At 49.2% G+C, this 11,357-nt stretch overlaps 1 protein-coding gene across 5 annotated transcripts in view; it reads left to right on the forward strand.

Moving 5' to 3' along the window:
* Positions 1–11,357, forward strand: part of DOCK4 (dedicator of cytokinesis 4) — a 313,731-nt gene that overhangs the window by 156,794 nt on the left and 145,580 nt on the right. For all 5 annotated transcript variants that reach the window (XM_037155987.2, XM_037155989.2, XM_037155988.2 and 2 more), the window contains one exon: positions 3,005–3,089. In XM_037155987.2, coding sequence (XP_037011882.2) covers positions 3,005–3,089 — 85 coding nt within the window. The remainder of the gene's footprint in view (positions 1–3,004; positions 3,090–11,357) is intronic.

The following is an 11,357-nucleotide window of genomic DNA, read 5'->3' on the forward strand; positions in this document are numbered from 1 at the left end:
GGCCTGCGCTCTCTGTTTTCCCTAAATGTTTTTGACTTTTTATCGAAAAATGACTTGCTGCACACAGATGGTACATGGGTCTCATTCCTTGAAGTGTTAGTTTCCTTACTGAGGAGTGCTCAGTGGGAAGCCAGTCCAGGTCATTCTTTCACATATTAAACTAGATCTGGTTGCGCTAAAAGGACTCGTCAGCGTGTGGACCCGCGGATGGCTATAAGTTAGGAATGTGTTCAAGCTCAGGTTGTCCAGCAAACTGCTGAGTGGAGAAGCCATGCCCTCCGGGAAGGGAAGCATGTGTGGAGGGGTTGGTTGTCGATTCACCTGTTCCATGGTGGGGCTGGGTAAAGAAGTTTTCTGTCCTGGGAGCCTCAAGCAGGAGTCCCAGAGTGGTCCCTGTGTTTGTTCCTTGGACTCCTCTGCTGTCCTTGGACTTTCCTGCATGGAGTGTGTGGGACAGAGAATTTGTTCCTCCTTCCTGCCTCATTTCCCAGAGACTCGCCCCTCCGTTCCCCAGGGGCTTCCCAAATCCTGTGTGCCCCCATCCACCTGCCCGCTTCCTGTTCACCCCATTTTTTCCTCATCTTTTTAAAGCACTGCTCTGCTGCTGCTCTGGGAACCTGGAGACCTCCCGCAGCAGGAGGATACCCTCAGGCTACACCAGGGAACTAAGGAAGTGGAAGCAGATAAAACTCCCTTTGCACAGCCGGGAGTCCAGGGAGCTGACAGCCGAGCAGTCGGGGCTGTACGGGAGGGAAGTACTTGCTCTGGGGCCCCACAGCCCAGGAAGGTTCTGGAGCCCACACCTGCTTTGGGGCCTCTGCAGCTGGAGGTGGCCTTGACCCACGGACTCCCCCATGATGTGAGCCAGCTGCCCCGCACAGCGTTGCTTCCTTTTGCCACAAGGCTGATGCTGTTTGAATTCCCAGATTTGCAAGCTCATGAGAGCCAGTCTGCTGTTGCTGTCCACACTGCGCAGTTCATGCTCACCGCCCGTGTGCTGCCGGGCAGTCTGTGGATGAGCTCTCCACAGTCAGGGTCCGGCCAGTGAGCAGCCAGGTGTGGCTCCGGGGGAGGAGATGGTCAGAGACTAGACTGTGTCACACCCCCCTTCCCCCCCACCAGAAGGCAACGTGGGCAGGCCCCTCCCCTTAGGGGACGTCTGGGGAAGGCAAAGGCCGTGACTGTGCGGTTATGTGTCCTCTCTTCGTTGCCAGGCAATTTTCCCTCAGAAGCACTGACCCCGCGTCAGGTTATGCCTTATGTTGCAGCCCAGGGGTCTCCCTTGGGAGGGGAAGGGGTGTGGGGACTGGACCCCTCAGGACCCCTGGGGCCGGGCCGGTTTGCTTAGGCTGCCGGAATACCATCCTGCGGACGGACAGGTGGCTGAGACAACAGGCGTGGTTTCTCACAGGTCTGGGGGCTGGAAGTCCATGACCAAGGTGCCAGCAAGTCTGGTGTCCGGAGAGGGCCGGCTTGCAGGGGACCATTTCCTCACTGTCCTCACGTGGCCTCTCCTCTGGGCTCACACCGAGAGGGGGAAATCCCTGATGTCTCTGTCACCTCTTGTGACACCAGTCCTGTGGGGTTTGGGCCCCCCTTTAAGCCTCACCCAGCCTTATCACCTCCTCAGGGTGACTCGTCCCAGACACAGTCCTGCAGGTTTGGGCTTCCGTGTGTAACTTTTCGGAGGACACAGAGGAACCCATCTCCAGAGACGTGGGTATTTTGAAAACAAATGGTTGTTAAGCTTCTCAGGCAGAATCATAATTGATGGAAATTTAGAGACTATTTTGGTATGTGAACCATGGTCTCTGCCATTGAGAAGGCCACGGTCTCCTCATCTCCTTAAGAACAAACACTCCTCGGTGTGGCTGGGGCAGTGCTTGGCTGACGCAAGTGCTGACTCAATCAGTTCTGTTTACAACACCTCTGTGATGAGGTTGCGCTGAGGGCGGAGAACTTCGGGAGCTAGAAACACGCGCAGAAGCGAGGAAGGGCAGCCGTGTGTCGGGAGGTGCAGGAAGCCTTCCCTGTTAGACGGAGTTACGATATGAAAGGATGCAAGGAAGGGCCCCGGAGGCTGAGGGTTGCTTCGCAGAGAGCAGGTGTCCTGGCCTCGCTCTGCAGGGCATGACAGAGGCATCACGAAACCCGTGGGCTGGTCGTGGCAGTTAAGACGGTGAGTGAAATGGTCTAGAAGTGAGAACAGCGGTGCAGTGTGCGGGTCCTGGGGAGGGTCAAGGTCCCGGAGGGAGATGGCAGGTTCCACTGTTTTCCTCTGTCGGAGGTGAGACATCCCACACCCGCTGCTCCGCTTGATCCTCCCGAGACTAGACAGAACTGCCTTAGAAAATGTCTCAGCACAGCGAGCTGCACGTCGGCCACAGTGAAACCTGACACAGGGACTCCACCATTTCTCCCGCCCCAGCCCGGACCTGGGCTGCCCCCACACTGTCCCTGCCTCTCCTGAGTTTCTCCAAGGGACTGATGGCAGAACTTGCTGTGAGTGAATGTGCCCATGTGCACACTGCCTACGAGTTTCGTTAGAAATGAGTTACAGTAGCTCTGAATAGCACTGGGTATTTCGGTGCCTGGTTAAATCCTACCGGCTGACCTCCCCTCTGCAGCTCTCATTCCTAGGACAAAGTCACATCTTACTGTGACTTTGGCCCAGCCCGATGTGGAAGCGTTTCTGTGGGGGGACTCTGTGGGGTGTGCACGGCTCCCTCTGTATAATGCCGAGGTCCCCAGGGGCAGAATCACCCCACAGACAGTGCCAGTCCACCGTACAAATTTGCCCGCCTCTCATCATCTTTTCTTTCCACCCCTGCTCTGGGCCCAGCCTGGTCACGAGGCCACCCCAACTATGGGAACAAGTAGTGCCATGTAAGACACAGGGTGGGAAAGCTGTGTCTCATTCCAAGGTAACGTAGTAAACAACAACGATGGTTAACACTGTCCCCGAAGGTGACTGTTTTTGCAAACTTTGTCATTTGTGTTGCAGACAGCTGGGCCTGGACCTGGTGCCCCGGAAGGAGTACGCCATGGTGGACCCGGAGGACGTCAGTGTCACTGAGCTCTACCGCCTGGTAGGTGCGGGCGGCGCTGGCTCCGCCTCCCTGTGCTTCTGTGGTTTCCACGTCCCTCTCCGAGCTTTCGCCCGGCCTGGTGAGATGCTTGCAGGCCCTGCATGTTTGTCCGCTGTGACTCGTGACAAGGCTATGACTAGCTGTGTCCAGTCCTGGCTCCTTGATGTGCACGTCCCCCGCCCCCACCAGATGCCAGGATGTGCCTCGCTGGCCTCCATCTGGGGCCCAGCCCTCCCACACCCCGGTCTGTCCCCCGGCCTCCATCTGGGGCCCAGTTGGCTCTCAGCGGTGAGGCCTGTGACTAACCCGAAACACTCAAGCATATTGCCCAGCACAGTGTCTCCCGACTTCTTGTTTGTTATAAAAACCAAGAAGGCCCTGGCTGGTGTAGCTCAATGGATTAAGCGCAGGCTGCAAACGAAAGGGTCACCAGTTGGATTCCCAGTCAGGGCACATGCCTGGGTTGCAGGCCAGGTCCCCAGTAGGGGGCACATGAGAGGCAACCACACATTGATATTTCTTTCCTACTCTTTCCCTCTCTCTAAAAATAAATAAATAAAATCTTTAAAACAAACAAGCAAAAAAACCCAAGAAGTAGTGAGGCCTTCAGCTTGGAACACTCCAATTATTTTCTAGGCGTCTGGGTTCCTCACACCTGGTCCAATCTGCTTTGTGTTCTCAATACTTGTGTAAAATAGACCTAAATCTCCACATGACCTAAGCTCTCTAAAAACCGGAAATCGGAGAAGGTGACTGGGGAGGGCTTTCAAAAGCCATGCCCTCAGGTGTGATTCTAGTTACTGCGGTGGCTTTTTAAAAATATATATATTTTATTGATTATGCTATTACAGTTGTCCCATTTCCCCCCTTCATTCCCCTCTACACCCGCTCCCACCCACAGTCCCCCCCCTTAGTTCATGGCCATGTGTCATAAGTTCCTTAGCTTCTACATTTCCCATACTACTCTTGCCCTCCCCCTGTCTATTTTCTCCCCACTGTCTATGCTACTTATTCTCTGTACCTTCTCCCCCCTTCTCCTCCTTCCACTCCCTTGTGCTAACCCTCCATGTGATCTCCATTTCTGTGGCTCTGCCCCTGTCCACTTAGTTTGCTTTTGTTTTAGGTGTGGTTGTTAATAACTGAGTTTGCTATCTTTTTACTGTTCATATTTTTATCTTTTTTCTTAGATAAGTCCCTTTAACATTTCATATAATAAGGTCTTGGTGATCTTGAACTCCTTTAACTTGACCTTATCTGAGAAGCACTTTATCTGCACTTTCATTCTAAATGAAAGCTTTGCTGGATAGAGCAATCTTGGATTTGGTCCTTGCCTTTCATGACTTGGAATACTTCTTTCCAGCCCCTTCTTGCCTGTAAGGTCTCTATTGAGAAATCAGCTGACAGTCTGATGGGAACTCCTTTATAGGTGACTGTCCCCTTATCTCTTGCTACTAGAATTCTCTCTTTCATTTTAATCTTGGATAATGTAATTATGATGTGCCTTGGTGTGTTCCTTCTTGGGTCCAACTTCTTTGGGACTTTCTGAGCTCCCTGGACTTCCTGGAAATGTAAATCCTTTGCCAGATTGGGGAAGTTCTCCTTCATTATTTGTTCAAATAAGTTTTCCACTTGTGGCTGTTCCTCTTCCCCTTCTGGTACCCCTATAATTCGGATGTTGGAACATTTAAAGATGTCTTGGAGGTTCCTAGGCCTCTGCTCATTTTTTTAATTATTGTTTTTTCATTCTCTTCTGTTTGGTTGTTTCTTTCTTCCTCTTGGTCCACTCCCTTGATTTGAGTCCCAGTTTCCTTCCCATCACTATTTGTTCCCTGTGCATTTTCCTTCATTTCACTTAGCATAGCCTTCATTTTTTCATCTAATTTGTGACCAAAATCAACCAATTCTGTGAGCATCCTGATCATCAGTGCTTTGAACTATGCATCTGATAAGTTGTCTATCTCTTGGTCACTTAGATGTATTGGCTCTGGGGCTTTGATCTGTTCTTCCATTTGAGCCAAAAAAAATTTTTTTTTTGGTCTGGTTGTGCCTGTTACTTATGAGGGGCAGAGCCTTAGGTGTGCACCAGGGTGGGTAAACCCCCCCCCCCCCCCCCCCCGCCCCACCCCTGTTGCTGGGTTGTGATACTGTCTGTGGGCATAGGGTCAGAGAGGGAGCAAAGGCACTTGTTCTGCTCTCTCTCGGATTTTGGTCCCCTCTGCCACTTCCCACAAGCAAATTGGGCCCTTCTGGTGCAGGTTCCCAGGTGGGTGGGCTTGTGTATATTCTAGGGCCCTGTGGATCTCTCCAACAAACTCTCCTGTGAGTCTGGGAGTCTCTCCAGATACCTCGACCCCCACAAGCGTTTTCAACTGGTGATTTTAGGCTTTATTTCGGTCGCTGGGGCCCTGGTTGCGCAGTCTGTCTCACTGCCCATTTTGTCTGGCTTGTCTGAGTAGAAATGTGTGACCGCAGTCAGCCAGCCACCTTGTGCACCTCACTGAGTCTGCCCATCGCCACCCAGCGCTGCGGGTCTGCCAACCACGGCCTTTTCCTGCCGCAACCCCTCTCTGCTGGCCGCTGACTCCGCCCCTCTTACTGGTTTGGATGAATGGTTGTTGGACTTACGTACAGTTCAGTTTTCTGTCTACTCTGGCTGGTTTTTTTTGTTTCTAAATTTTTGTTGTCCATAATTTTGGTTGTGTGAGGAGGCACAGTGTGTCTACCTATGCCTTCATCTTGCTCGGAAGTCCGGCTTTTTTTTAAAACAAGGTTTTCAACTATAATAGATACACAAAAAGGATATATAACCATCAAAATGTGTTTTTCTGGAGAGAGCAGAGGTGACTTTTTTCTTTGTATTGTTTAAATATAGTCCAATTTTCTACAAGAAACATTTCGTGACCAAAAAATAAACAAATATTTTAAATGGAAATAAAACTTTGGTTATTTGAATGGTGTTTACCCTAAGCCGTTATAAGTTTTAAAAGGTATTTTTTCAATCTTTTAATTTTATTTTTCTTACTACCATTTAGTCTCCTCAGACCCCCACCCCACTCTGCAGACACCACACTGTAGTCCGTGTCCATGAGTCCTTTGTCCTTTTTGTTAAGACCCTCCACCCCTAACCTCCCCCTCACCACTAACTGTCATCTCTCTATACATGAGTCTGTCCCCATTTTGCTTGTTAGTTCAGTTAGTTCATTAGATTCCACATATGAGCGAGATAATATGGTGTTTATCTTTCTCTGACTGGCGTATTTTACTTAGCATAATACTCTCCAGGTCCATCTGCATTGTCGCAAAGGGTAAAACTTTCTCCTTTTTTGTGGCCGAGTAGAATTCCATTGTGTCCATGTCCCATAGTTGTTTTGTCCACTCATCTGCTCATGGACACTCGGGCTGCTTCCAGACCCTCACAGTTGTGGTTGTAAATAACGCTGCAGTGGACATAGGGGTGTGCCTTACCATAATGTCCCTAAAAGGGATGCCTGCGGTAAACACCAGACTCCTTTTCCGAGGACTCTGCCTCTTTGGGGGTAGCTTTCACAGCCTGCAGTGTCTACTATGGGATGTCCTTGACCTGAGGCTTGCTGGATCTGAGACATGTTGGGAACAATCGTCCAGAAGTTCGTGAGGGCTTGTGTCTGATTTGAGAAAGCTGTTCTTGATACCCCTTCAGTCTTTCTGTAATCATTGATCTGTTTGGATTATCTCTGCCTCCTTGTACTAGTTGAAATAAATGACATTTTTGTAGAGGATTTCCTTTACATCGAACTTCCTAGAGTGACATTTCATGCTTGTGTTTACGGCAACCATGCTGAGGGTCTCGTGGGTAGTGAGAACACAGTTCAAGGTCAGGTGGAGGCAGGTAGGGAAGGAGGAAGGAATGAAATAGGAGTGTTCCAAGTTAAAGCCCTCATTACCTCTTAGTTTTTATAACATTTCAAATCCATGTAATTTAGTTGTCGATCTTAGCCTCTAAGAGGCCATTGTTTTGAGTATTATATTTTGTCTCTCACTATTTTTTTTTAATCTCTCAGTTTGAAGTTTCTTTAGAGTGAGCACTGCATCTTATATTTCTCCCATTACACCCAAGACTACCTTGTACAGTGCTGTGCACTCAGTAAGCAGTCAGCATTTCTTAGGTCATCATAGTGTCATGAACAGACTGTGGCTGTAGATCCAAGCAACAAGGTGTGACTTCCACCCCTTCCATTCACCACCTCTGTGGTCCTGGACTTGCTGCGTAGTCTCTCAGAGCCTCAGTTTCTTCATCTGTTATTTGGGGTTCTAATTCTTACTATGATTTTTTAAATGAAGATTAAATTAGAAACATAGGTAGAAAGCATTGCCTTGACACGATGTTTGCAAAGTGCTTAAGCATTTGCTTTTTTTTCCCCTCAGTTTTAGTTTATTCTTATTAGATAGACAAGATGACCAGGATAATTGGTACCTTATATGATAAAGGTTAAGATTAGATTTGGCTGCTTTTAATGAAATGAATAAGAAAAGCTTGGACATGATAGTAATTTAGTTATTGCTCACAATGTGCAATTCCAGAAGCAAGGAGTCCTGGGTTTGTTTGTACTGTCCCATTGTCGAAGTGAATACAAGTTCTTATCTTCCTGCTATGCAGTGCTTGGCTTCCATCAGGAATGCTTCCAAGGTACAAAATAGCTGCAAGAACACTAGCCATTGCATCTGCTGTCTTGCAGTAAGGAGGAGAAAGCTTCCTCTTTGTTGATTCAGCTACTTCAATGATCCTTCCTGCCAGTTCTGCACAGCACTTGCATATATATCTCATTGGCCACAGCACAGTCATGTCCTCATATTTAGGTGGGGGCGTCAAACATCTGATTCAACAACGAACAGCGTCTGATGCAAGTGCATTGCATTTTCCCTAGTCTGATTTTGTGCGCCAGCCATTTTATCTCTGTTCCTTTCACTTCACGGCGCCTGTGGAGTGGCGAATTGATTTCCTCTCTCAACATTTCTCGTGTGTTAGTGGTGGCTGCTGGAGGTGCCACGTTGTTATGGTGGGGGTGTCATCTGGGCTGTGACTGACGGACAGTGACTGTGATCGGTGGGGAGGAACTGCCATCAATTAGCCATGACGGCCTTGGCAGGGCTTGGGTTTTGTTTGTGTTTTTGTTTTTGTATTTTATAACTCAGCTCCTAGTGCACAGTCTTCATTTAGCAGATGAGGGAAGTAAAACGCTATGATTTCACACAAACACTGACTCTCCCCGGAGTGGTGGTTGCATGTCTAAAGCAAAGGAAGTAGTCCAAGGAAAACCCAGGTGACTCCATTCAGAGGGGCCCGTTCTGTCCCTCGAGGCAGCTTCGGGGGCCTGTTTCCACCCTGGCCTGGGACACTCACATGGTTCATGACACTGGGTCTGTTTCTCTGAGCGACATCGAAGTGAGGGACAGCACTGACTTCCCAGGGAGCGGTGGCGGCGCCTCCCTCCGCCTGCCCCTTGTGGTGGTTTTGGCCGTTTATGGTCACTCCATGGCATGGAGTCCAAGGCCCCGGCAGAGGATGTTGCCGCTTCTCTTTTTACTGCATCTTCTCTGTGTCACTTTCTTTTATTTATTTTTTTAACTTTTTTTTACTGTTCAAGTACAGTTTTCTGCCTTTTCCCCCCTTCTCCGTATCACTTTCAAACACAGGTGTTAGCATCTCACTATGTCCATATTGCATCATTTAAAAAAAAGAACTGTTGTTTAGGCTTTTGACCATCCGGTTAGCAGATCTTTCTCGCCTAATTGTGCTCATCTAAGCAGCGAGAAGTGCTAAACCCCACGGTGCTAACATATGTCCTGTGGAAGGTTTGGCTTCCTGCCAGCAGCCGGGCCCTGGTTTTGCTGTGAATAACAGGCACCTCAGCAGCTGGATTTTCTGGCCATTTGTGCAGACAAAGGATCTGCATAGGAACCTTTTGTGGTTTTATAAGATCACATTACCTGCTTGTTTTGTGGTCCTTAGAGGGTAGACCAGCGCTTCTCAAACAGAGGCAATTCCCCCTGCCCTTCCCCAAGGTATCTGGAGACAATTGGGGTGGGGTGGGGGTGGGGAGAGGTGCTTTGAGCATCTGGTGGGCGGGGGCCAGATGCTGCTGATCATCCTACACAGCCCAGGGCACCCCCATAGCAGAGAAATACGCAGCCCGACAGTCACTAGTGCCGAAGATGAAAAGTGTGATGTCAAAGACTCACCAAGTAATGAATGCTTTAGATGAGGGTGACACATTTGTGTCACTTAACTCTTTGGAATGAATCTGTTTGTGTTCCTAATCAGCACTCTAGCTGAGCTGTAAGTACATTTTGAGTCACTGGTAGGTGGCTTTGCAACCATAAATTATTTCAGAGATGGGCTTTTGTCTATCTGCTGCAACTCCCAAATTACAGCTCACGCAATGTGAGCATGCCTTTTGAGTTTTGTTATGGTAGCAATATTTTCACAGATATTTTTTGTAGTTCCCCAAAGTAGCGAATTACCAAGAAGTAAACAAAAGTAACCATACCTCCTTTAAGTCTAAATCCTTCCCAGCCCTGGAAGAAGGGAGGGCGAGGCCCCAAGTCATGTGCACAGAGGGTAGAATTGGGCAGGCCCGTTGCTGGTGTGCATGCAGAGACCAGCAGTTCCAAGGTGCTGCTCATTATACAAAAGATATGACAGCTGTTTTCATTCAGCTGTGATTTGCATCTCTGCATGTGGTTCCCAACCTGCTGCCCTTTAAAGTCGCCTGGGGAGCTTTTCGAAGTGCCATTGTCTGTAGCCCCGTCCCCTAGAAATCCTCCTCTAATCTGGGATTGGACCTGGGTGTGAGGATTTGTGAAGGGCCCCCTTGGTGATGGCGCGTGCATTAGAGGCTGGACGCTGTGACTTACATGTAGCCGGTGCTTTGCATGAGGAACAGAGCCAGCATTTTCCTCGGTTTCAGTGAAGGTCGGGACTGATCTGGGAACTTGGCAGTGAGTAAGGACCTGACACCTGGTGGAAGTCCATTCCTTTCCTCAGGTTTTAAAAACAGTCCCCTAGCTCCAGCCTGTAGTAGTCATTCATGTCTCCATAGTAGTTTACCTGCAAATAAATCAGGAAGTTGGCGATTCTGGGGGGGGGGGGGACACCTTATTTGTGAGTTAAAGAAATGTAGTTTTATGACTGCTGATGTCACCTCTGCCCTGGTGAAAAGAACTTTAAAAGCATGACATAGAGCAACCTTCGTAGGAAACAAGGCAGAGTCATGCCTCTTCCTATAGGGAGAAATCCCCCCCCCCATAGTAACTTTTTTTCTGGTAATTATAGCCAACACAGTCCACAAAGTCGAGGCCCACTTTAGAAGAAAATCCACCTTTTCTGTACTTTTACGGGGATGTCTGCAGCACACCTGTTGACAGACAATGATTATAGATGTGTTTGGTCAGCTGTGTTGTTTTAACCATTTACTCTTTGAGTAGTTCAAATTAAAAGATAAAAGCAGGAAGTATTCTCGGGATTTTATGCTGTTGCATTCCCAGCTACATTTGGTTTAAACTTAGTTGGAACATGTAAATCTAGACAACCTGTTTCTGCCTTGAGGTGCTGGCCAGCCGGTCAGTATTACCGAAGATGCTTCGATGCAGGAAAAGGCGGCTAGTGGGGAAGTGGGTTATGAAACTCAAACCCAAGGAAAGGACGTGACTCCTTTACCATAGAGTTAAAACCCCAGAACTAGTGTTTTATGAAAATACTGGTCAGGGGGAGAAATAATCTGGCCCTTCCTTGGCTGCCAGCAGTTCGAGAAACGTTGTCCTGTGGTTCGTAGTTCCCACCCACACGCAGCTCTGGGCTGAAGTGGCACTTCCCCAGGAGGCCTTCCAGGAGCGTCCAGACACAGGGCAGACCCCACTCCCCCCAGTAGAGAGTCACGCGAGTGTCACGCAGAGCGAACTCTTCCCGTCGCCCGTGTGTTGCACTCAAAGTCTTACGTTTGGGTGAGTGACCGCTTTGTTGAGGTCTGCTCCTGCTGGTGGGCTGCTCCTGGTTTCCCTGTCCCATGCCTTCCCAGCACTTGGCACGTGCTAGACCCTCCAGAAACTCATGCTGAGTGAGTGGTCAGCCCCACGGGCTCCTCCCTTCTGGTCCTGCCCCCCAGGGGTAGCCTAGGAGACTGGCTGTGTTGAGGACAGAAATGACAGATGGACCGATGGACAGAAGCACTGCTCCTGCCTTTAGACACCTCCCTGGAGCTCGCAGGTCTGTGTCCGTAGGACCCCAAGAAG

This window comes from Artibeus jamaicensis, unplaced genomic scaffold, assembly GCF_021234435.1.
Source record: "Artibeus jamaicensis isolate MK-2021 breed Jamaican fruit bat unplaced genomic scaffold, CSHL_Jam_final contig_1016, whole genome shotgun sequence".
NCBI lineage: Eukaryota > Metazoa > Chordata > Mammalia > Chiroptera > Phyllostomidae > Artibeus > Artibeus jamaicensis.